The sequence below is a fragment of the Schistocerca serialis genome, chromosome 1 (genome assembly GCF_023864345.2).
Source record: "Schistocerca serialis cubense isolate TAMUIC-IGC-003099 chromosome 1, iqSchSeri2.2, whole genome shotgun sequence".
Taxonomy (NCBI): Eukaryota; Metazoa; Arthropoda; class Insecta; order Orthoptera; family Acrididae; genus Schistocerca; species Schistocerca serialis.
In genome coordinates, this window is record NC_064638.1 from 550,380,983 (window position 1) to 550,407,935 (window position 26,953).

General features: G+C 43.2%; 1 protein-coding gene across 6 annotated transcripts in view; it reads right to left on the bottom strand.

The window, feature by feature from the left end:
• Positions 1 to 26,953, bottom strand: part of LOC126475309 (sphingomyelin phosphodiesterase) — a 416,664-nt gene that overhangs the window by 48,258 nt on the left and 341,453 nt on the right. For all 6 annotated transcript variants that reach the window (XM_050103095.1, XM_050103086.1, XM_050103118.1 and 3 more), the window contains exons 3-8: positions 26,661 to 26,860; positions 20,530 to 20,701; positions 14,343 to 14,476; positions 14,101 to 14,265; positions 2,062 to 2,289; positions 441 to 613 (exon numbers count right to left, since the gene is read on the bottom strand). In XM_050103095.1, the coding sequence (XP_049959052.1) occupies positions 441 to 613; positions 2,062 to 2,289; positions 14,101 to 14,265; positions 14,343 to 14,476; positions 20,530 to 20,701; positions 26,661 to 26,860 (1,072 nt within the window). The remainder of the gene's footprint in view (positions 1 to 440; positions 614 to 2,061; positions 2,290 to 14,100; positions 14,266 to 14,342; positions 14,477 to 20,529; positions 20,702 to 26,660; positions 26,861 to 26,953) is intronic.

Below are 26,953 nucleotides of genomic sequence, written 5' to 3' on the forward strand. Positions count from 1 at the left end.
CACATTGAAAGAGAACCTTCACTGATGTGCAATGAGTAAAGGGATATATCAACAAAGAGAACCAGCTTCGAGAAACTGCACTGTAATTAACTGTCATTAGATTTCTGAAAACCTTACGCATTTACTAAGGTTCAGTTTATCATTTCAAAATAAGCTGGAAGCATATTACTCTGAGAAAATCTTCTACTTCATTTGTTACACTTAACAGTTGCTACTCCTTCCTATTGCTAGCTTAATGTAGATCACATTGGTGTTCACTGTTTAATACTAATCACTTTTCCTATCTCATTAAACTACCAACTGGATTTATATGCTGTTCTGAATAAATAACAACACACATAAGATTATAGAAGAACTTACTTATAAGTTTAACAAAAGAAAGCCACCACATAAAAGAACTGTTCAATCACTTTCACTATAAAAAATAATCATGTTTGTACCTATTCACTGGAGCACTTTCATGATTACCCAATGCTGGAAATATTGGAACTCCTGGAAATGTTTTTAACAACTGGTTGACAGTTTCCTTTAATACCATTAAATTTTCTTCTCTTGTTTGGTTCCAAACATCATGAGGAGGTAAATCACCGGTCCACAGTATATAATCAATGTCCTGAAATGAACTGAAGGTTATTACTGACCATTCCATTAGTTATAACAGCTAACTGTTGTACTGTGACACTGAAACTTGCTTGCAAACCTGATCTAAGATCTGTAGCCTTGTAGTAAAGCAGAACAGTGCAAAGCACACATTTATGTAGAAATAAAATATGAAGTTGAAATAAAATTTAACTATACAAAAAAACCATTCAGTTGAAATGTATCTACTTCACGAATCTACAAAAATGCCTATAACATAACAACTGAAGAAATTATGATAAATTCTGAGTCAGAATATCTACAATATTATGAAAAGAATAGATTGCTACTGGCCAGAGTGGTCATGTGTGCGCATGCGCGTGCGTGTACGCTTTCGTTTCTTTTCATAACTGCCATTACTGTTGTGCCTATCTGCAGCTCAACGTGTGTTCTTTACAGTGAGTAGAAATCTATCCTTTTCATAATATTGTTGAAATTGTGAGAAATCTGTAAAACTCTGACTTGCTTCGAACAGACACATATAGATTAAAATACAGCTCCCAACTCTTTCAAAACATTATTTAGTAACTAAAGTATATGTATAACAGAAATGTAATCACTCTGCACAATTTAAATTACATGATCATTTCTCAATTGTACTGGAATATGCATAATTTCCACAAAGAGGACTTCAGTCATTCTGAATAAAGGGCCCTCATAAGTAAAGTACCCAAAAAATAAAAGTGTTTTTTACTGGTGACCTGGTGGTTTTACATGGTTATGTTTTCCTCTGTACTGCTCGTTGATCAACATTGTTCATTTTCTCTTGTGATACTGTCTCACAGCAAACGAATAATTGCAGACTGCACAATAGCAGTTAGTTGTAGAAAATTAGTTACATTTTATTTGTCAATACTAGCTACGTAAACATACCATAACTCAAGTCATCTTGGGCAGTTTTTCATCCAATAGTAAGATATTCATGTATTCCTACTGGTACCTATGTATATATTCCATCTGATGGCATCAAGGACCAACTGAATTTTGACAAATTAAAACTCAATAATGTGTTGCACACATTTGATTTATGGAGCATTTTCAATTTCCAATGATTAATCTGAATATTTTGAGCACATACAGCAGTAGCACCCTGTGTAATTTATTTTTGGGTAGGTTTCAGTGACACGTTACAATTCAAAATAGTGGATGTTCATCCACTGTCATGCTCAACAGCATTTCTCAGTTGCTTTTAAGCATTATGTTAAACATGGAACAAATTCTATTTGATGACATTTTATAGTGTAATGGTTGTTTTTCAGCATGATGCAGTGCCTGCTTTATCATAAGCATTAGAGGATTCTTTAAAATGTATTGGTGTGACGGCAGATACTTATACAATACACTCATACGAAACCATTACTACATTGTGCCAAATCAACAGCAGATTTTGAGTCAGGAAATACTAAACATGTATATACATACCGGATGAGCACTGGAAATGTGCTGAAGCATATTATCGACTGTGCGATGTGGGGTGTCACACTTTCGGTAGTCACCCCATCGTCCTGCAGCACCTTGTGGTTTCAGTGCAGGTCCATTAGTGAGCCGACAACACAATGGTTCATTGCAGTCAGCATTGGTGCCTTCCTGGTAGTATGGGTCAAAGTGAGTGTCTGACAAATGCAGTACCTTAAATGTTGATGCACCAGCCTGTGAAAAACCGTAATTACCAATCAGCATCATTGCTACATCCCTGTTTTTCAACCTCAACTGTCACAGCATATCATACAGGGACTATATCACTACATATTTTAAATAACATTACATCAAAATTATTGCTGGCGCAAGAGCCCACAGAAGAGGGGTATGAGAGAAAATTCACCTCACAGAGCTCAGTATGCAAGGCCACTGGCAGTGAATAAAAGCTTTCTATGTGGAATCAATATTGACTGTGTGCTGTAATTATCACTTTGTAATGCCCACAACGGGTTTAAGGTGGCAGGCCACCAGGGCTTTGATCGCATGAGTGCATATATGCATCATGGTAACAATCAAGACATGAGTAATTAACTGGACTATGGCTACTAGTATCGATCACCCCTCATCCTTCATGACCTGTTCCCATTATTCTTTTTTTTTTTGGGGGGGGGGGGGGAGGAAGGGGACCAAACAGCGAGGTCACTGGTCCCATTGGATTAGTAAAGGATGGGGCAGGAAGTCAGCCGTGCCCTTTCAGAGGAACCATCCTGGCATTTGCCTAAAGCAATTTTGGGGAAATCACAGAAAACCTAAATCAGGATGGCCAGATGCGGGTTTGAACCATCATCCTCCAAAATGCAAATCCAGTGTGCTAACCTCTGCACCACCTCGCTCAGTCCTTCATGACCCCACAGTTGTTCACCCTGAATGAAATCTGACAAATTATGCACATTATTATTACTGTTGTTATTATTATTGGCAGTGGCTGTAGTTGCATAAACTCTTATACAGCAGATGCTATTAATTTCACATTCTCAAATTTATTTGGACCTAAAGATTTGTGAACACCCAGAATGTATAATCATGAGCCGCCACATATGTGAACGATAGTCCATATAATGTGTAACAAGCAGAATTACTTTTCACATATGACACTACTATCATAATGAATCTAAGCACACAGACAGCAACAGAAGAAATGGTAAACAATGTTCTTAACAGTATCACTGACTGGTTTTCTGAAAATGATCTGACCACCTATTTTAAAAAGATACATCATATTCAGTCCTGCACGTCTAGTGGTACTAAACAAATGATAAGTGTAACACGTGGTGAGAAAATAATAAATACAGTGGAACTTCAAAATTCTTTGGTTTCCATTCTGATGAGAATTTAAAAGGGAAAAATCAGATTTTGTAGCTCCTAAAACAAGTAAGTTCAGCTACATTTGTACCTACAATCATTGCAAATCTTGAGAAGAGACAGATCAGTATATATTTTCATTCAGTAATGTCATATGGAATAATGTTCTGAGGCAACTCATCTTTAAGAAAGAAAGTCTTCAGTCCTTGAAAATATGCTGTAAGAATAAGATGTGGTGCACATGCACACAATCAATTGTAGACATCTGTTTAAAGAGTTAGGCAGTCTCACTACTGCTTCATAGTATATTTATTTACAAAATTTGTTGTAAATAATCCACTGCAGTTCAAAATAACAATGATGTGCATAATTACAATACCAGAAGAAGAAAATAAGATTATTGATGCAACAGTAAGGTTCTCTTTAGCACAAAAGGGCTCGCACAATGACACAACCAAAGTTTTTGATCACTTACCCAGTGATATAAAAAGCCTGACAGGCAGCAACGTAAAATCTGAAAATAAACTGAAAAAGTTTTTTTCTTACAACACCTTCTATTCTGTAGAAAAATTTCCATTATTGTAACGTGTACAAGGTGGTGGGTAAGAATTGCTGACTCACATATGTACGTATTCTTTTTTTGCCTTTTTAAAAAATAATTTGTGATGTGAATATAACTTGACTCATTCCACAACATTTCTATTTATCATGCAAATGGTCCATGGAACATGAAACTAACCAACCATTTGTATAATTCTGTATATAGTGATGCTGTCTTTCATACCACCAAAGTTGTTTACAAGCAAAGAAATCAATTTGAATTTGTGTGTCTAGCAGCCTTCATGTTTAGGCAGTGCTGTGTACGCATTGCCAGCCACCTGTGCTCACTTCTCAAGTCAGTAAAGCAGGGTTATACAGTTAGCTGAAGAGAAAGCCTTAGATTTTTCGAGCAATGGTTTTAATGAGAATTCAGCAATATTTGATGAGATACATTTTGGATAATATTTATCAAACATACAGAGATGGATCACAAGATCGCAATAGCATACCCAACGGAAGGTAGCTGCCCCTCCCCCTCCTCCCACCCCTAGGTCAGACCTTGGGTTTGCTCTTGCAAGAATGATAACTAAAAGTGGTACCAGAGCTCATTGCACAGACCTGTTTAAAAGTCTGTGAATTATAACTGGCACAATGTGTAGCTTATATTTTTAAAAAGTTGATAATTACTTTGTAAAAAAGTCTACCTACAAGAACCATACAGAATCTGCTGCATTTAAACACTCAAAAGTTAGTCTATCAACAAGTAAAATTACAAAATAGATTAAATTATTGTTAGGAAGAACTTTCTTATGAAAATCCATTTCACATATGTTCTAAAAAAATAAGTAGTAGATTCATTTCCGTTTTGTCTTATGTTATAGTGATTGGTTGTGATTCATTTCGTTTGAAAATGATAAAAAAAGGAAAAGAGTGACTCTGTGGTCAAACCCAGATGACCACAAGGGGCTCAGTGACCATCGTGTTATCCTATGGCAGATGGCATCATTTGGATTTGGTATGGTGGGGAGTGATATCAGCACATAGCTCTCTGGTTACTATAAGCTTTCTGAGACATTACTTCTCCTCCAACTAGGTTCTCAATTGGCCTCAGAAGCCCACTTGCACCCTATTCCAGTCCTATGATCAATGAAAAATTCCAGGCATTACCTACAGTTGAGTCTAACTACCCCATGAAGCAATCCGACACACTAATTGCAGACATACGATGGAACATCATTTTTCCAACCATTAGAAAGAATAATATTAATCTCTTCTTCACTTTCCTAAGCTCAGCATCAAATTCATTATGGACTGTGGGAAATCACCCTTTTAAGCAACAGCCTACCTGATGTGTGTCATGCAAAAAATCTGTAGTCAGATGACATTTTATTCATATCTAAGTCTAAATAAATTAGTTATACAAAAGCAATCTTCAGTCGTGAAAAGGGTAAATAACTAATAGAAACATTTGACACAACACTATGTTCAATGTGGCTATCTTTTGTTAACACAATAAATGTTCTATTTGTTAATCAGTTTCCTGCCAAGTTCTATTAAGTAGGTCTTGATGTATGGTGACAACTGCTTGTGTTACCCATTGTCACAGCTCATCGGAATATCCCAGAACTGGAGGAACAAACACACTGTCTTTAATGAAACCCCATTCACAGAAGTCTACTGAGGTTAAATCAGGTGATTATGGTGACCACACTCTGCACCGTTATATCACTCCATGATGCCTGTTGGAATAACTCATTCGCATATTCCAACCAGCACGAATATTGAGATCTAATAATGTTAGGTAGGAATTAAAATTTAAGATACACCACATTCAGTGATGTATCAATCATTACTATAAATTACTTACTCTTTTCACAATTAAAGATTGCTTTAGTATAACTGATTTACAAACAGCCAGTACTTCAAGATTAATATATCATAATAATGAGTGAAAATATTCTTGTCTGGGTACCTAGTTTTCCATAGCTAAGAAAAAAAGTAAAGATTAATTGAAAGCAGAGAAAACTTTGCAATTCAGAAAAAAATTATGACATTTATCAAAGCGCATCTGAAAACATGTAAACAGAGAGCTGGGCATTAAATTGTGTGTATTAAGGCTTTTGGGATTAGCAGCAGCTACTGAAAAAGCTTCAAGTGATAGCACAAGAATGGTGACATTTCCATTACTCTGACAGAAAATACATCACTACGAAGTGAGGGTCACTGAGGTACAAATGTATGATACTACGTTATTAGTTTCCAACACATAACCCTACCACTCCCACACAATCACAGCACCAATGGTAGGGGTTCTGGAACATCTTGGTAAAAGCTTCTTTGATTGAAATGCTGTCCAGAATTACTGTCACATTCTGTTCAAACGATTCATCATCCTCCCTTTTCAGTAAAGGTTTTCATTTAGTGAAGAACAGAAGATGATGTGGCCCTGTTGACCCCCTCTTGTTCAAACAAGAAAGCTAGTTCTTTCTTTATTTTCCCTAGCATTTATCCCATCTGCTTTTCATAATTTGGCAAATTTTATTTTATTATTTAACTTTCAGATGCCCTCCCTGAAGCCACAATCATAAGGGTAACCGAAGGGTGTTATCATATTCTATATGTTGACAAACCGTACTCTCTTAGGTGGAATTTGAGGACCAGCCCAGCATTTGCCTATAAGTGTGTGGGAACCGCCTAAAACCCAAAGTCAGGCGCGCCGGTGTAGCAACAAACAGTGTGACTCACCTGCCTGTCTTTCAGGCTAATGCATACTCTATACTAACAGAAAACTAATAAACAAGAATGTTGCTGTGGGCCAAAAAGCAACGACAGAGAATGAAAGTACACTATCGCTGTTCTCACATGCTCAAAACAATGTTGGAAACCGCTAAAAATGGCGTAGAAACTTTAGTCTACATAGTTTCATGTCTGTTCAAGTAATAGCGCCACGTTTTTCTAGTTCAAAATGCAGACTTGAAACATACTGAACCGTGTATGAAGCGCATGACCTTCCGTCACTGCTGAAAAAGTTACGTCTCTTTTTTGGTCACGACAGAGACTTTAAGTACATGCGCCAAAGTAGATAATATCAGGCTGCTTGGACACTACGGTTACATGGGACTACTAAATCAGGATTTTGTAAACCAATTTTCCAATATCATTTATGGTCGGCCATGTAAACCCTTCAATATCGAATACGGAAATGAGGTTTGGCAGCCGTATGTCCTCTTCCGCAATCTACATTCGCTCCCGTGTGAAAACACTACTCTTTTTGAAAGATTCCTCGGTTGTCATGTTCTTACTTGCTGTTAAAAATGTCAGCCAATCACCACGGAGTGACATTCATGCCGTAAAGTGTAAGAAGAAATATTTTCAGACTGAGCAAGAAGTTATCTACTCATTATTATTTAATGAAGGGAATGAGAAACAGGAAAAACTAATTTCCAACAAGACAACTGATATTGTGAAGAAGGATCGTGAGTCGTGCTTGGGTAGCTCAGATGGTCGGTAGCCTGCCTTTGGCAGGGCAGCAGTGCTCGGTCGTCCACGCCGCTGCGCGCGTGGTATGTTTGTTTACTTCCCCGTCACCGCGTTTCTCAGTCGAACAAGCTAAAATGGCCAACTCTTACAGGACAAGCACGCTTAAGTTCACGTTTTCAAATGAATACGCACGACCAAAAGCACTGGCCATCAAACGCTTCGTACGCGAAGATGTAAGATCCCCGTGACGATCTGATCGGCATACACCTGTCATTAGCAGTGTCGTTTATAGTAAGATGACTACCGATGCTGCCTGCAACGAGATTATTCAACGGACGCGACATGGACTAAAATTTAGACACTCCGACGGCAATGTCGGGCCTGTGGATGTCGACCATACAGGACTTGGCCTTCGAACGATCCTTAGACACTCCGACGATCCGTATGTTCGAACTGCCTTTCGAGGTGACAAGATGAAGTCATCGCGGAGCTAAGCCCGTACGGAAAAGTCCACAGTCACATAGCCGAGACATGGGCACGATTTACGACGTTTACTATGCTTAATGGCGCAAGGCAAGTCCGAATAGATCTCAAACGGCACATCCCATCGTGCATTTCTATCGGCGGCAGCCGTGCGGTGGTCATTTACGACGGACAACCTCGAACATGTTCTGGTTGTGCCAAAGAAGGCCACGTCCATAATGAATGCATGCAACGCCGCATCACACAACTACGGCACGACGATACGAACACAGACCGAACCACAACCGCCCTTCCAATCACCTAAGCGGCGACACTGCACGTCCAGCCCTCACAAGACGCAGTTCATGAGCGTGTCTCTGGACCAATACACGAGGAGGCGTCACAGCACCTAGCTACCGGCAGTGCTGCCCGCGAACATGACTTAGAGCCGGACACACCTACGACAGAAGATCACAAAGATACCAGTGAAAGTTTTATGGAGACTGAAGACCGCATCATAGCATCCGCGGCTTTTGTACCGGAACGACGCAAATCTTTTCCTTCCTCAGACACCGAAACACGCTGCCGGAAGCAAGAGTTGCCCAAACGTCGAAAAAAATGCCGCAAGACATCATAATCGGCCACTGAGTCCTTTCCGCAGGACGAAGAGATGGAGCATAAATCTGACGGAGTAAGCGATAACTCTTTTTCCTCTGCCACGGCAACGTGTCATCCACAAGACGGTGAGCCGTTCAACAGAGATCGTGAGCAAGCCCCGAGCCCAGAAGCCTTGGAACATAGCACGCCCGTCGTCACCGGAGCAATTTTGCCACCTCGGTCAGTGCTGTCACCTCTCACCTATGTTGAAACTGACGGACATTTTTCATGGGCGGACGATGCTGATTTAGCACCTCCACCCGATGCGGAAATGAGATCTGTTCCTCCGTTAGACCAACATTAAAATAGGGGATGTTTCAACGACAACTCCTGCGACTACTATGGACTTCCAGAATCCACCACGACAACCTTCACCAGCTACGAACCTATCGACAGCACGGAGCCCCCATGAGGCACACTGAATAGCTACTATCAACACCAATAATATCGCACCCCACGTTAAACTTCAACTGCTCCGCGACACGCTAAGAGCAGCGGACATCGACATCGCCCTGATACAACTGATTACAGCAACTTTGTCTGGGTGTTATGGATACGAGAGGTACGCCCCAGCGGCTATGGAACACACAGGCGCAGCGATCCTCTTCCGAGGAGGGAGGATATCGCATGTCTCCCGCGAGGGGTGGCCGTTACAGTTGAGGGAATAAAAATCATAAATCTCTTTGCCTCATCGGGTAAAGATAAACGGAGGGATCGCTCCCAGTTTTACGCGGAAAATATCAAACATTTATTCCTCGGCAGATACGATCATCTCATCGTAGGTGGAGATTTCAACTGTGTTCTTTAGTGTACAGACCAATACCCTCATTTCACCACATCTCCGGAACTTCGCTTCTTCGTCCGCTGCCTTACACACATCACGAGCCACTCCGCCAGGCCGACTCGATAGAATATATACCTCTGACGAGCTAAAAACCGTTCTCTTCGGCGCGGAACGTTGACTGTCTGCCTTTTCAGATTATGTCGTCTACATCTGTACCATGAACGTACGTAGACAATCTGTATGGCGCAGTGCGGGACCTTGAAAACTCAACGTAACGCTACTGCGGGACCCTGAATGTCGACAACAGGTCACCGACACGTGCCATGCTTGTGTTCAACGCATCATGCTTTATGAGGCCACACTGCAGTGGTGGTTACTATGCGCCAAACGGGCCATCCGATGCACCTTGACACACTATGACAGAGCCAAAGCCAGGTGGAATCACCACACTACGAAGTGGAGAGGATGTAAAAGGTAGACTGGCACTGGCAAGAAAAGCATTTCTGAAGAAGGGAAATTTGTTAACAACGAGTATCTACTATAGCGCTCTATACGAGCTCATGGACCATCCTCCATCCCTGGACCGTCTAAAAGAAGCTCAAAGCATCAAGGCAAAGATTTTAACCTTGACGAGATGCCATCTAGAAGGAGCCATTGTGCGAGCATGCGCCCAAGATAGGATTAACGGGGAAGAACCTTCTATGCATCATATTGTTCAAAATGTTCGCCGACGCCGACGGGCTTTAATGACTGCTTTAGACCTAGCTGATGGATGACGGCTGACTTCACAAGCTACCATTGCGGATGCCTTCACAACTCACTACAGACTTCTCTATCAAGAAGTACCTGCCGGTGTAGAGCCCGGATGGTTTAACGCTCGAATTTTACAGAATCTTCCAAGATTTGATGTTTCCACGATGGAGAGACATGTACACGACTCTATAGTTATAGGCCGATCACATTACTCAATTCCAACTTCGAGATTTTCACACGCCTTCTGGCTTTGCGACTCAAATACGTATTACGAGAAATTGTAATAATTGGGCGGCGATCATATTATACAGATTGCCCTCATGAATATCGAGATGCGATCACTGTGACAACACATTCGCGACTGTCAGGCGCTTTAATCTCCATCGACTTCAATCAAGCATTTGACCGCATCAATCATGCATTCCTCAACGCAGTGATGGACCGGATGGCGATTCCCTCGACGTTCACGCAGGTGATTATGCGACTCCTTAGTTGGGCAAAGTCCAGGCATCTCGTCAACGGCAGACTTACAGAACCTATACGGATTGAACGCTCAGTACGGCAGGGTTGTCCTCTGTCGAAGGTACTTATGCCCTTGCGATGGAACCACTCATCTGCGGATTACGGCAACGCTTGACAGGTATTCCACTCCAGGATCATGTGTTCCGCTGCCGAGCCTACGCGGACGGTTTGGCCCTCGTCGTACGTTCGGCGGCTGACGTACAAGCTGTGATGCAGTGGATTACCCGTTACAGTGCAGGGGCAGGGAGCTCTATGAACGTCACAAAATCATGCGCCATGAAGATCGGCCGCGGCCTTCCCGCAGACAGCGTAGGCCCCTTTCAACTGGCGGACACCCTTCGCTGTCTCTCGGATTGGTGTACACGTGAGACATTCGCTGCACCTCAGTGATCAATTTTCGGCCGCCACTGTTACACATCTGGGTAAACATACAAAATCACCTACTACGCCCGCTGTATATGTGCCATTTGGCAGCCCGGATACCCCACATCGCGCAGATTCTGCCCATCACTGCGACAAAGGCAGCCAGACTACAGGTGGCTTTCGGGTATTTTGTATGTTCCGGACGCTTCTTCAAAGTCCAGTATGACGGCATCTCCTTGCCGAAACTGGATGGTGGCCTCGATCTGGTAAACGTGAGAGACAGGACTACGGCACTTTACACCAATACTATACTCCGGTTATGGAAAAAACAAAATGCTAGTTTTACTGGAATGCTGACCACCGAGCTCGCACCTGTTTCGAGACGCCCACCGAAGTCTTTGGCACACATCCCACCTCCGATGTCGCACATCTGCCATTTCTTTTTGGAATACAGCTACATATGCACCAAGCTCCCCAGGACTAGGAAGACGACCATCCGGGACATCTACCGCCTTCTCCAAAACCCCGTCGAAGCACGTCAACCCCAGGTTTCCTGGCCTGCAGTTTGGAGAACGATCCACCAACAATACCACGCTATTGACACCACCGCGATGTGGTACTTTCTCGTTAGCGGCAAATGTATTATAAGACAGAAACTGCATCGCATCGCGCTGGTGGATTCATCCCTGTGCGTCTAGAGCTATGTTTTGAGTGTGGGGCAGCAGCAGCTGTCTGTACCCTCGTACAGAAAATTGTGGCTTTCTATCTCCGAGTACCCTCACATCACGTCTCTCCTACCAAGCTGATATATCCTCATACGACCTACTTTCCATCGTCTAAGTGGCACGCCATCACCTGGATAAATGGCATAGCTATCAACTACCTCTTCCGAGAGGACATCGTCGATCCGACAGACTTCTGGACATGCCTTGAAGTACACAACCACACCCTTCGCCGACATCGACATTATCGGGTCACTTCCGAAAAATACGAGGGTTGGAACTTTAATAGTGGCAACTATTTATTTACAGCTCGTACAAAATACATAGATACGTGTTTCAAAGTTTGACTGACCTTTAAAGTTGTTACCAGCATTGTGTATAACCCCGTTGCCATTGATGTGGAAGTCGTATGATACTCTTAGTAGTGCCAGTTGTGTTGACAGTTCGAGCGGCGTGGATATTGCGCGACGAATTTGTAGCAGTAATGAAGCGATTGCCATGAAGTGTATCCTTCAGTTTAGAAATCGAGTTGAACTCACGAGGGCTTAAGTCAGGAAGTGCAGTAGGTGTTATAGCACTCAGCAGCCTCATCAGTCAAACAAATCAGTAACAGCTTGCACTGTACATGCTTGGGCACTGTGCTGTAAAATGATGGTCAAATGGCTCTGAGCACTATGTGACTTAACTTCTGAGGTCATCAGTCGCCTAGAACTTAGAACTAATTAAACCTAACTAACCTAAGGACATCACACACATCCATGTCCGAGGCAGGTTGCTCGGTTCCAGACTGCAATGATGGTCAGATCCTGCAGAAAGTATCATCACATCTGTGTCTAAGCTGGTATATGTTGTGTTCCAAAAATGAACAGCATAGAGACAGAAGTGATGACACTTTTTGCAGGACCTGATCATCATTTTGCAGGATAATGCTCAAGCACGTACAGTGCAATCTGATACTGATTTGTTTGACTGATGGGGCTGCTAAGTGCTACACCACCTACTCCACTCCGCTGACTTAAGCCCTCGTGAGTTCAACTCGATTTCTAAACTGAAGGATACACTTCATGGCATTCGCTTCAGAACTGCTACAAATTCGTCGGGCAATAGACCACGCCGCTCGAACTGTCAACACAACTGGCACTGCTAAGAGTATCTTACGACTTCCAGATCGCTGGCAACGGGTTATGCAGAATGCTGGTGACTACTTTGAAGGTCAGTAAAACTTTGAAACACGTATCTATTTTGTACGAGCTGTAAATAAATAGTTGCCACTATTAGATTTCCAACCCTCGTACTTACAGAGTATTTTCGCCAACTCGCTTCGGAACTGGAATCTCAACGAAACGTGCCGGCCAAGACTGAACGATCCCACATTTCCCCTTCTAATGGTCAATGATAGAATGCACGTTGTTATGATGGCGCGTGAAAGTGGAGCATGGCGTAGCAAGTATTCCTAATTTCTTTCCCTTCTCTTTTCGCTTCATCTTCTAATGTTTTTCTACCTTACACATGCTTATCCTATTCACGGATGGTTCTGTATCTGCAGCCTATTTGTTTTCTTTCTCATGTACTCCCCCATAGAAAAAAAAACAACAGAAAACAAAAGTTGGGTTGCTTATGATGTTAAGGCTGTATACATATTTACGTTTACGAAAAAAAAGAAGGATGTTGAGAAAATATATTTATTTATGTGTTACGTTTTCAAGGAATATTGTTTGTTTTATGAAGAACGTCGTCTTTTATTTTCAAACAATAGAAGTTTTTATTTTTTTCTCTTTACCTGCAACATTTTGCTCGTGTAGTAGGTGTTTATTCTTTTTTATCTCTACAAGAATGACATTTTTCTGAACATAAAAAAAATCTGGTAGAGCATAAAAAAGGAAAAGAAAATAAAAAATAAAAATAAGTACGGTAGAGCACTTGAAAGAATAAACAAACAAGATGATAGAGCACTTGCCCGCGAAAGACAAAGGACATGAGTTCGAATCATGTACTCCCCCATAGAAAAAAAACAACAGAAAACAAAAGTTGGGTTGCTTATGATGTTAAGACTGTATACATATTTACGTTTACGAAAAAAAAGAAGGATGTTGAGAAAATATATTTATTTATGTGTTACGTTTTCAAGGAATATTGTTTGTTTTATGAAGAACGTCGTCTTTTATTTTCAAACAAAACACAGTTTTAATCTGCCAGGAAGTTTCACATCAGCGCACACTCCGCTGCAGAGTGAAAATTTCAGTCTGAAGCTGATATTTGATCGGGCTGGCAAAACCGAAACAGAACTAAACAAGTAAATTCATCAGCGGAAATAGAATTTCCGACAATTGGTAAACATAACAAGAGAAACAGTTCGCCTAGACCCACTTTATAATGTTTATTATTTTCGTTACTCACGACGGGAACGGGGAGAGGCGTGACGGGCGGTTTGGGGACTGGCGGAAAGGCGACCTTCCACTCGTGGTACGGGTTGTACACGTCACCGCACGCGTCGCCGATCACGAAGCTGCAGATCTCCTCCGGCGTGAGCTGCACCCTCTGCAGCACGTACACCACCTCACCCTGCACCAGAATGACAGACGTGTCACGTAACAGCCAGATCGCCGAGAAACAACACAAGCCGGCTGATCTGCACTCACCCCAAACAGCTCCGTGATGCCCTCGCAGACGCGCGGTGTCTGTATCTTCAGGCTGATGCAGAACTGGTTCGTGATCTTCACGATATCATCCCTCGTTTTACCCATACGGATATAGTGCTGCAACAGTCCGGCACCTGTAACACCGCAGACATTTGGTAAGTTACACTGACGGAAAAAAAGTCGCAGCACCAAAAAGGAATTAATGTAGAGGAATGAAAAATAGGGAATATAGTTGTCTAGGTAATATATTTAAGTGATTAACTTCGCAAGACCACAGGTTAATGTAAGCGCGAGATAAGCCATTGCACATGTGAAAGCCGGCCGCTGTGGCCGAGCGGTTCTAGGCGCTTCAGTCCGGAACCACGCGGCTGCTACGGTCGCAGGTTCGAATCCTGCCTCGGGCATGGGTGTGTGTGATGTTCTTAGGTTAGTTAGGTTCAAGTAGTTCTAAGTCTAGGGGACGGATGACCTCAGATGTTAAGTCCCATAGTGCTTAGAGCCATTTGAACCACAAGTGAAATGATGATACATTAATAACCGGTGTAACCGTCAGAATGTTGAATTCAAGCACGTAAACGTTCGTGCACTGTGTTATACAGGTGCCTCATGTCAGTTGGAGTTCCATGTCCGTTGTACTTGGTCGATCAGTACTGGAACAGTTAATGCTGATTATGAATGACACTGGAGTTGTCGTCTGTGATGTCCTGTAAGTGCTCGATTGGAGACAGAACTGGTGATCGAGCAGGCGATGACGTGTCAACACACTGTGAAGCATGTTGGGTTACAACACCGGTATGTGGGCAAGCGTTATTCTGTTGGAAAACACCTCCTGGAATGCTGTTCGTGACTGGCAGTACAACAGGTCGAATCGCCAGATTGCTGTCACTGAGCGGGGCAAACCACGAGTTTGCTCCTGCTGTCATACGAAATCGCACCCCAGACCATAACTTCAGGTGTAGGTCCAGTGGGTCTAGCACGCGACTGCGGTTGCTTTCAGACCCTCAACAGGCCTCCTAAACAACACACGGCCATCACTGGCACCGACGCAGAACCAGCTTTCATCAGAAAACACACCAGACCTCCACCCTGCTCTCCAATGAGCTGTCGCTTGATACAGCTGAAGTCGGAAATGGCGGTGGTTTGGGGTCACAGGGCGTCTGGTTAGCAGCTGTCTTTGGAGTAACCGACGTGTAACAGTTCGGTGTGTCACTGTGGTGCCAACTGGTGCTCAAATTACTGCTGCAGATGCAGTACTATGCGCCAGAGCCACACGCCGAACACACATCTTCCCTCTCGCTAGTACCATGTCGCCGTCCGGACGCCTGTCTTCTTGCAACGGTACATTCCCATGACCACCGCTGCCAGCAGTCTTGTACAGTGATTACATACTTGGCAAGACTTTCTGCAAATATCGCGGAAGGAACGTCCAGCTTCTCGTAGCCCCGTTACAAACTCAGTGGGGTACTGATAATGGCGCCTTTGTCACCTTGAAGGCATTCTTGACTAATATCAACTCACTAGGTCTAATTTCAAAGGCAACTAACGCTCACGACCGTTGCAGCATGTATTTAAAGCAAACCTGATTTGCTTCCTCACAATGGCGCTGCTAGTGCCACTCTTATGTGATTGGTGCACAATGTGAATAGACATCTTTCAGATGTAGAAACAAGTCTACCAGCTCTCGTTTCACACAGCCCCTTCTTGGTGTTGCGATTGTTTTCCTCAATGTATTTTTGGACGACTTGACGTTTTCCTGTGTCTATCGGAGAAAATCTTCCGTGATCTGTCTCATGGACCGTAATTCGATTTATTAACGACACAAAATGTGAGCCGCAGGTGATACATAGTGAGATATCAAGAATTCTATGTCAGTCACCAAGGATATTATGACCACTGCTACACGGAACGGAAAAGCAAGCGCAGGTTATGCGATTTGGTAAGACAGGCAGCAAACAGGTATGAACAATCGGTGACGTCGCTTCAGTACGCAGCGAACTGGATATGAGTGCGACAGAGGAGGACTTGCATGGCATGGTACTTGAGAAGGAGTGTATAGAAAAATTGCATGTTGCTGGTTTAAGAATCTATCGAAAGTGGGAGAATGAATGTAAAACAGATAGTAGAGGATCAATTAAACATCTATGACTCATCCAAGAAGGTGGACGCCAGAGATCTGCAAGCTTTGTTAAGCTCAACAGGCAGTATCTGTTGCACAACAGCTAAGTTGCAATAGCACAGAAACATCGTAACAGCATTAGCACATGAAAGAAATATCGATATAAGTCAAAGACACATAACGCGAAAGTGAAAATATTACACTTTTTCGAGTTTAGAATTTTTCAATTATAGTTCGACAATTGGACATGAACCACAGCTCTGTCTCTATACCACGATATCTTTATTCCGATGTTTTGAGGAGTTTACATGTTTATTGAACAATAAGAAAATGTATCAACTTGCAAAATGGTATTCTTTTAAAGAAAAAGCTAAAGCACGGACCAAAAACATGTTGTCATTCATATCCATTATAAATGTTAAACGTGTTGAAAAAGCCAACTATAAAAGATAAATCACCCAACCGAGCCATTTGCGTATGAATCGGCACACTCCACGACTAGGAAAAGATGATGAAATAGTACTTGTTTTGCAATCTGCATGACCCGCCAATTCGAAGGACTAAACTATACAGTAGCGACGTATGTCGTACATATGAACAAATTCCTTAAATGTGTAATCTACTGATAAGAACGACTGCTGATATCGACATGCGTGACAATTCTGAGTGGTTCTAACATCACGAACACGAGCGGCTGGCTCAAATGTTACTAAAATACTAGACTCAATAACCAGTCGTCTCTGTGCTACATGTGACTAAAATTACAAACTGTCATTCGAAATTTCGTATATTCATAGAACCAGACACAATTACGACTAACATCAGATTGTCGGCCTCAACTCTGATTTATCAAATGGTCACCGCTATAACCTACTAACCTACATGTTATCTCATGCAATAAGTAACATTTTGTAGATACGTTTGCCACAGCTAGATGTCGCAGTGTTAAGATCTCTGTTGTTGAAACGTAATTAGTAAATTTGTTCAAAGAAATCATATGCATCGCGTTTAGTATAGTCATATCGTTTCCTCGGTGCGAGTTTAGTCAAATGACGAAGTTTTATTTAGTCAATGCTCAGGTTATTCCGTACAGTCGATCAGCTTAAGAATGGGACTGCCAGTATCGTAGTGTGTTCGGCTTGTCAGAGCTTAAACACTGTAAACGTATTCTGAGAACGAGTTGTACTGTTCAATCATTCTGCGCGACTTATACCCTTGAGAGCGAGGTACATAATACGACGGTTGAATGAAAAGTAATGCCTCCACCTTCGTTGATTGGGTTTGGATGGCAATATTTTAATAAATCAAACGCAGAAATAATCCTTAGAATGTGCTCTTTAATTACCAATACTCACTTTTCCACATAATCACCATCCAATTGGATACATTTCTGCCAGCGATGAACAAGTTTTATGAAGCCGTCACATAGGAAGTCGACACACTGTTTCCGCAACCATCAGAAGCATAATGATGTCACCGCAGATCGTCTTTCATTATCGGGAACAGATGGAAGTCAGACGGTGCTAAATCTGGACTGTATGGAGGATTCCGTTTTATTTCAAGTCTGTGCGCTTTCATTTCAGGAGTCAGCATCCGGGGTACCCATCGTGCACAGATCTTCCGATAGCCAAGCAAAGCAATTATGTGACCCACACGTTTCTCTCTGAGTGATACGACGATCGTCCTGAAGCAATCTGTCAACATTTTGCTTGTGAAACTCGGTGCTGCTGTCACAGGGCGTCCAACTCTTTGTTTTTCAAGCAGGTCAGATGGTCCCGCTTCAACTAACTTAAACTTACTCGCCCAACGACGCACAGTACTCGCATAAACACAAACATCATCAACTGCTTTCATTTTCTGACGAATTTCGTTTGGGGTGACACTTTATGCTGTCAAGAATTCAATGACTGCACATTGCTTAAATCGCATCGACCGACCGTCTGAACAGGTTTCCATACTTTACACTGTAACAACACAACCGCTCAACGCTAAGGATTCTCGCCAACTGGAGCTCGAGAGAAGAGGCTACGAAACGAGCCGGTACCTGCCGCATACAAATGCTGCAAACTGTTGAAGAGTTACGAAGGTTGAGGCATTACTTTTCAGTCAGCCCTCGTACATTTACAACTGGCAAAAGGATTTTGTCTGAACAATGATGTAGGTAGTGAGGTCTTAGTGGGCAAGAGGTATTTATAGGTTTCTGTAGTTTTGGACTGTGTGGGTTCAGGTATGAAGTGATTAGGAAAACTGAATCGATGCGTCAGCGCACAGAGTAGGGATGCCTAAGGAGTGAGTATGCAGATGCGGAGAACCGAGTTTTGTTGCCAACACAGTTCGACTCCAACAGTCGTGTGACTATGATGCGGCGTAAAATTTGTCAGTAAACTTTCTATAGATTTTGATTGTTATTACATCGCTAGTGCAGACACATCCTGTTCAAAAGTACCGTGGAGTTTGTGCATGCGTTTTACAGGCATCTTAATAATTTGTATTCGATATCTTAGATGAAATGGCACTGAATACTATTGGACTTAACTGCTGTGGTTATCAGTCCCCTAGAGCTTATAACTACTTAAACCTAACTAACCTAAGGACATCACACACATCCATGCCAGAGGCAGGATTCGAACCTGCGACCGTAGCAATCGCGCGGTTCCAGACAGTAGCGCCTAGAACCGCTCGGCCACCCCGGCCGGCTCTTAGATGAACTTGGCTTGAAGTTTTGAAGAGAGATATGCGAGGACGTTTCGTTTGTTTGTATTAAGTTCACAGCTCTTATATCGCTTTTTTAAGGACATCACACACATCCATGCCCGAGGCATGGCACAGATACTTTTAGGCTCAAATGGCTCTGAGCACTATGGGACTCAACTGCTGAGGTCATCAGTCCTCCAGAACTCAGAACTACTTAAACCTAACTAACCTAAGGACATCACAAACATCCATGCCCGAGGCAGGATTCGAACCTGCGACCGTAGCGGTCTTGCGGTTCCAGACCGCAGCGCCTTTAACCGCACGGCCACTTCGGCCGGCGATACTTTTAGGTCTTGTATTGCACTTGACTGTGTTTCCGGGGTTGTTTGAATAAATTTAGTTGCAGTGTCATTGCGAAATGGCTTTCTAGTGAAAAGTATTCCTAAAAGATATCGAAACTGGAGCTACGACATGTAGCAGATGAGCGATTTTTCGCATTGTCAAATATTTTTAGGGACAAAATTTTTCTGTTTTGCTTTCTGATGATGCATATTTAATCTTCGTACATTTTTCTGGAACTAATTGGACGTACTAATTCTCTACATCCTAGGTAGTAGCAGTACAGATTCCTACTGTGACTGCTTTAAAAAAATCAAAATTATTTGGTGAGGTATGTAATCCGAAGGTAATGATTCAGACTGTCGCACACAAATCTCACCTTCAGGTGAAAACTGCTCGGAATGTGTTACATTCATTGTACTGACTGGGATAACTTTCCACAACTACTGACTTTTTCTATTACCAGTCCCGTAAATGTATGGTGATACAGTCAAGTAAATCATCGCTACGACATTAACTCTTTATTACACTATGTCTCGATATTAATCAACGCTTAAAGCGCCTCTTTCTGATATGATAATTGGCCTTAGACCTTTTAGGAACTTACCAATAAAAAAAAAGTTATGTGACTAGGGCCTCCCGTCGGGTAGACCGTTCGCCGGGTGCAAGTCTTTCGATTTGATGCCACTTCGGCGACTTGCGCGTCGATGGGGATGAAATGATGATGATGAGGACAACACTACACCCAGTCACTGAGCAGAGAAAATCTCCGACCCAGCCGGGAATCGAACCCGAACTTAGGATTGACATTCTGTCGCGCTGACCACTCAGCTACCGGGGGCAGACGGAACTTACCAACAAACAGACGCTTTTCCTCCTTTGACGTATTTCGATTTGCGACCGTAGCAGTAACAGTTTCTCACTACTATATGAAAAAAGGCTAATAAGTGCAATATTAATGTTTCAGCCTTAGCCTGCGCGGTATGCTACGCTCGCTCCGTAGACTTCGCTACTGTATGCATGTGCGCAGCGACTGACCTGCCTTGCAGGCGGTGCAGGAGACCTTGGACATGACGCTCGTCTCGACCTCCTGGACGACCTGTCGCAGGTTGAAGAGGCGCAGCGCCTTGTCGACGAGCCGCGGTAGTGGCAGGTTGCGCCCGCTCTGCATGTCCTCCTCCAGCTCTTGCAGCAGCCGCGTGTAGTTGATCTGCAATATACTCAGTTAAGCAAGTGAAATGTACCTCTCAGAGCGGCGCAGAGCGATTTTTTACAGACATGTGGTACAATAGTCACCAGAGACACAATTTACGCTGTTCAGCAATTTTCATTTATTTATCCTCGAATGACCAGATCCAAACAGGCATTCTACATGTTTTACATTATGTTCATAACTGCACACACACTACAAAAAGACTTAACTTTAATATGAGATACAATACTTAGAAATAGCCGTAACATACATGGTGGAAAGCAATAGTAGCAAAAGTAGAAAATAAGCATGTTCAGATTAGTTCATGAAAAGTAGAAAACAAAGACAAATTATGGTTAAATAGATATAAACTGGGGTCACTAGCAGCAATCGACATGAGAGACAGGGAAGGAAAGAGGAGTAATGGAGGGAGGGAGGGGGGGGGGAGAGAGAGAGAGAGAGAGAGAGAGAGAGAGAGAGAGAGAGAGAGAGAGTGAGGAGGGAGAGGGGGGGAGGAGTGAACTGACTGAGAAATGAAAGGTAAAGAAACATAATTAGGAAGAGACGGAAACATTTGCTTCACTGTTTCACAGCTAAAAATATGCGTTAGTTAATGTTTCAGGAAATAGTTATAGGGCTAACAGAAGGAATAGTTTCAGCTTTTTGTTAAATGTTTCAGGACGCTGAATTATGTCCAGAGTGCAGGATAGTTTATTCTACCGGCGGACAGCAACAACCGAGAACGAGTTTGTGAATGTTTTTGTTTCATAGAGGGGAACAGCTAGCACGCCAGGTAAGTAAGACCTCGTGCTGTGATTATAGTGAGACAAAAGGTACTTATCTCCGGTGTGAGGCCTTGGCGAGAGGGTTCGTAAGAGGGCCACTTGCAGCAGTGTGCTGCCACGACATCGCGCCACGGCACTCGCTAGGACCCGCTACCCGCTTGCCTTCTAGTTACTGAAGCCACGGACACTTCGACACCGCCTGGTATCACCATAAAAAACCATTTCGGCTCTTATAAATCCTCAGCAGGCTGGTCGTCGGTCGTATCGGCGAGTCATCGAGTCGGCGTCCGTCTTCGTGTCGGCTTCCGCCATGAATCGCTCCGCTCCACCGCCGTCTTGCGGTGTTTTTATGGGTGGCCGAGGAGAACATTTCGCACACACCGCCTATCAGAATCGACACAAAAAGGCTTCAGAGCATAAAGAGCGTCAATGAAACCAATTCTTCCCTTGGGGCGTTGATTCCCACACATTTCGCGGTCGAAAACGACAGTACGTAGTGCGACGACCAACAGGAAGACGTTCTTGACAACATTGGACAATGCTGACATCCTCGGACCTTTCAACCCTTCTCTGAGGACATCGTGATGCTGCATCCCCACTGCATGTGATTGCACCCCTTACCAGTGCAGCGTGACCGCAGTTTTTGCTCTCGTGTCTATTCTGGAACCACTACGGACCGTTCATAACCATTCGACGAAATTTGAACGTGATCTGAAGTATCAAAGGCTAATTTTGCTTTTTTTACCCTCTTGTTTTCCGCTCTCCTGTGGTGTGATCATGCGGCAGTGCAGCATTAACAAGTGCGTGAATAAAACGGTGAAGAGTTCCTCTAAGACCGTCACAATTCGACAACACCCTCTGTGCTACCCACGCAACTTTGTTGGGCGAGTTAGAAATATACCTCCAGGAATTTCAATACCAAATCACCCTGGCATCTGCTCTAGCACCTGAAGGTTAGGCAGCCCCTTCGGCATCCTCTTGGGCTGTGTTTTTAGAGAATGGTTGAAACTTCCAAGTGTCGAAGTTGTCAAGAACATCTTCCTTTGTTCATCGCACTGCGAACTGTCGTTTCCGACCGCGAAGTGTGTGGGAACCAACACCCCTAGAGGCCGGCCGGAGTGGCCGTGCGGTTCTAGGCGCTACAGTCTGGAACCGAGCGACCGCTACAGTCGCAGGTTCGAATCCTGCCTCGGGCATGGATGTGTGTGATGTCCTTAGTTTAGTTAGATTTAATTAGTTCTAAGTTCTAGGCGACTGATGACCTCAGAAGTTAAGTCGCATAGTGCTGAGTGCCAACACCCCTAGAGAAGGGGTACTTTCATTGCCGCTCTTTATGCCACCCCTTGAGGCCTTTTCGTCTCGATGCTGAGCACCGGTGTATGTGAAATGTTTTCCTCGGCCACCCATAAGAAAACCGCGTGATTTCAACGCTGGGTGTGGCGGTTCTGATCTCAATCGCAGAGACCTCAAAAGAAAAGGTGGAACGTGCGTAAGAGGGGACTATGACGACCTTCTCATCGCGTGACATGTCCACAGTGGCGTTGGGCATAATTGTGGTGGAATTTGGTGCCAATATGACATCATTAAGACATATTAGAGCTTACATAAACTTTTGAGCTTTGGCCTTTTTTCACATGTGTCGACACCTTGGTGTTTGAAGTGTCGCGAGCCCGAGGATAACATCGCTGAGCGCCATGCTTTTGCACCAATATAGACGAAGGTTGTAGGCACCTTTGACCCAAATTTTAAACTAATGCGTCGCAATGGCAGGCAATTACGACTTTCACCCCAAAAACTTATCCTTTAATTCCGTTCCGCAGTGTATTTATTTTGTTCTGTGTCTGTTTATCTTCATGAGTTTTTGTGTGTTCTCTGCAAGAACAGAACACGCTTTTGCAAGGTGTATGAGCCAAGAAACTGAGACAGGACACAGACTTTCCAGCAGCAAAAGAAATCTGGGAAATAGTATGCGTTCCAAAAATAAAAAGTCATTTGAAATTAAAGGCTGGGAGACCACGAGGAAATGTTCAGCCGAAATTGGAAATAATTTATTTTCATCGCACAGCTCAACCTCTTTCATTTGCGACATATGAGTGTTGCATTTGTTTGCATTAGATGACGGTGACAGACTCCGATCGAGTGAATTACATTCGGGGAACCTTGGAACTTAGTGAGGTCATTACGTCTTTGTTCTTTATTTAACCCTGTTACATCACCAGAGATGAAGATAATATGGATTGTAAGAGGTTATATTTATTCTCCATTTTTGATGTACCTTAAAAGGATCTGCTTCACTCTGAAGGGCAATGTTGCACAGTGGTGTCTTTATTGCCAAGTGCACACTTTGCTTGAGCGTAGAGTATACTGCTTGCGTTGTTTACATCGTAGAGAGAGGCTGAAAACCGATGATAGCACATAGCTGCCCCTTCCCCCCACTGTCCCTCCTCCCCCTCCCCCTTCCTCACCATCTCTCAATCCTCAAATAGTACGAACGGATCTGCCGATCTCTATCGGCCATTACGACGAACGGATCGCTATTAACAGTGTCATGACACTGCATAAACGTTCGTGATTTAATCGAGAAAGGTGACGCACAACTTCGTCATCACAAACTAGACGCCACTTCTTCCTTTTTTATATTTTCATGCCCAAATTATAATGATGAAAATTCTTTTTATCTCCCAGTTTGGGTCCACGCGATTCAACGACATCGATAACGGAGATGGGGTGACATCAGAAAAACATTTTGGACCGATTATATGATACAATGCGTTTGACCTTAGATACAGTAAATGGCCTCAGATCAAACTTAACTCGGAAATCTGCGTTATATTATCGTTAACCCCCGATTATAGCGCTGTGAAGTAGGATCAACTTTACTGGCGAAAATTCGCGGATCAAGATAGGGCTCAAATGTAATCGTCAGTTTACAATATAGTGACATTACGAAACAACGCTTTTGTTTTGCACAGATACAAAATGAAACAATAAAGAAGTTATTAACATGTAAATATGTAACTACGCTGCTACCACGCAGCTGAAGCTCTTAATTTCGATCTATAAGGTTAGGCTACGGGACTCATCAGCACGTACGTAATAAGTGCAGATAATAATTGATCTCATAGCAATTCTTGGAGACGTCTAGTAATTTATGTGACTAATTTAGGGGCATTTTATAAACACTCAACAGCAGAGTAATAAACGAAAATTCGAAATATTTGCGATGGACAATTGCGTATGTTGATACTGACACCAGCCAATAATGATTGAACTTCTCTTATAAATGTGCTCTCTCGGCTATAGTAGCAGTAACTATACAACGCGTATTAATTTTTGAACTATCGAACACTTGCCTAAACTGCTATGACAACTGCATGCGCGCTGGTGAATAAAGGAAAAATAAGCAAGAATACGGAAGTTATTTAGAAAGTTGTTATTTATTAGTTGTTGATCAGACCATTATCTCGGTTGCTCAGAGCTTGTGTTCCAGTAAAGGAACTCCTTTTCAAATCCAGGCCAATTCTAGGATTTTTCTCCCCATTGGATACTACTTACTTTACTATACTGGCCATAAAGATAATTATAACAACACTACGATTTGAAACCACACCTCTCTTTCCATTTTCCGAGCGACCTGGGCCACTGTGGTGGACAGCATTCTGTGCGCAAGAAACTTATGTGATGTGAATTATATTGTTTTCTTTCATTTACCTTAGACATATCTGAGTGTCTGGACAAGAAATGGCGAACGCATTCTCGAAATTAAATGATAAAACACTTAAGCTGAGGTTTCGCTTGCAAACAACTACTGCACAGCTGTTAGAACTAAGGCTGAGCTCATCGATCCCTAAGCTTACACGCTACTTAATCTAACTTACACCAACTTACGCTAAGGACAACACACACACCCATGCCCGAGGGAGGACTCAAACCTCCGACGGGGGGAGCCGCGCAAACCCTGACAAAGCGCTGCATTGTGTGACTGAAAAAAGAATGCATCAAAATGCCAACTGAAGAAAATTACATGAGGAAAACGCATCGTGGTTTTTTAAAATCAAGTATCACGTTTCCCTGGTATTTAAGAAGTTATGGGCTGCACCCATGTCTCCATCATATCTCCTGGTGGCAAAACGGCAGAGATATTTAGGAATCGTCACGGATGGGTTTCGGCAATCGTATAATAATCTCAGACCCTAAGCTTAGTTAGAACATGTTAAAATGTATACACAGCTTCGCACGTACCTTCGGGATGAAAATCTTTCTACGAAGAAATTCCAGAAGCAACAGATAATGAAGCTAATAGGAGCTACAATGCAACGAGTGTGGAATTTAATAACAATGCATCTACAAAAAAAAAAAAAAAAAAAAAAAAACACAGTTACGCCTTTTCGTTGTTCGACGTAGTAACTTTACCAGGTTTTTTTTTGTATGGGGATAAATTCGAAGATCGGCTCTTTTTCTGTTTACTTGCGTCCATCTTTATAACGAGCGAGGTGGCGCAGTGGTTAGCACACTAGAATCGCATGAGGTGGCGCAGTGGTTAGCACACTAGAATCGCATTCGGGAGGACGATGCTGCAAACCCACGTCCGGCCATCCAGATTTAGGTTTTCCGTGATTTCCCTAAATCACTCCAGGCGGATGCCGGGATGGTTCCTTTGAAGGGCACGACTGACTTCCTTCCCCATACTTGACAAAATCCGAGCTTGTGCTCCGTCTCCAATGACCTCGATGTCGACGGGACATTACACCCCAATCTTCCTTTATCCCTTCATCCATCTTTATAACACGACACCTACGTTAATAAATACTGTGCACCTACAACGTACGATTAACGTCTTTGTTCGAAGCGTTATAATCGTGTCGACAGCCGATTTCTGCGGTGTTGCCGAGCATGTTTTTTGCTAACTTAGATCCTTTGGTGGATCCAGGTTTAGTGCTACAGAACAGAACGGAGTCGTGAACAGAGTCCAATTTCTGAACTGACGTCAAAACTGACCTCCAGTCAGCGATGTTTATATTATCGGCCCATAGTGTTTGAATTGGCATAGAATGACATACCATTCCAGCCACACTTCCGTTACCCCTGCACGCACGCACGCACACGCACGCGCGCAAACATATACACACACACAGACACACACACATACACATACACACACAGTGAGTGCTCTGGCTTGAGCTGGCTCGTACCTTCATCATCTCGAACTGGCGGCGCGTCTCGCGCTCGATGTCCTCCGGCGAGGGCGTGGGCGGCAGGTCGTGGGTGGCGTTGCGCGGCGCCAGCAGCGCCTGCTGCGACCGGCTATCGTTGGACAGCACCCCGTAGCTCGGCCGCCCGCCCGTCACGTCCCACGGGTCGTCGAACACCAGCGGTGGCATCACCGGTCCCGCTGCGGCATCATAGCCGTTACTCCAGAAAGCTCTTTACAAATTACACACACACACACACACACACACACATGTGGAAGAATATCGCGGCACCA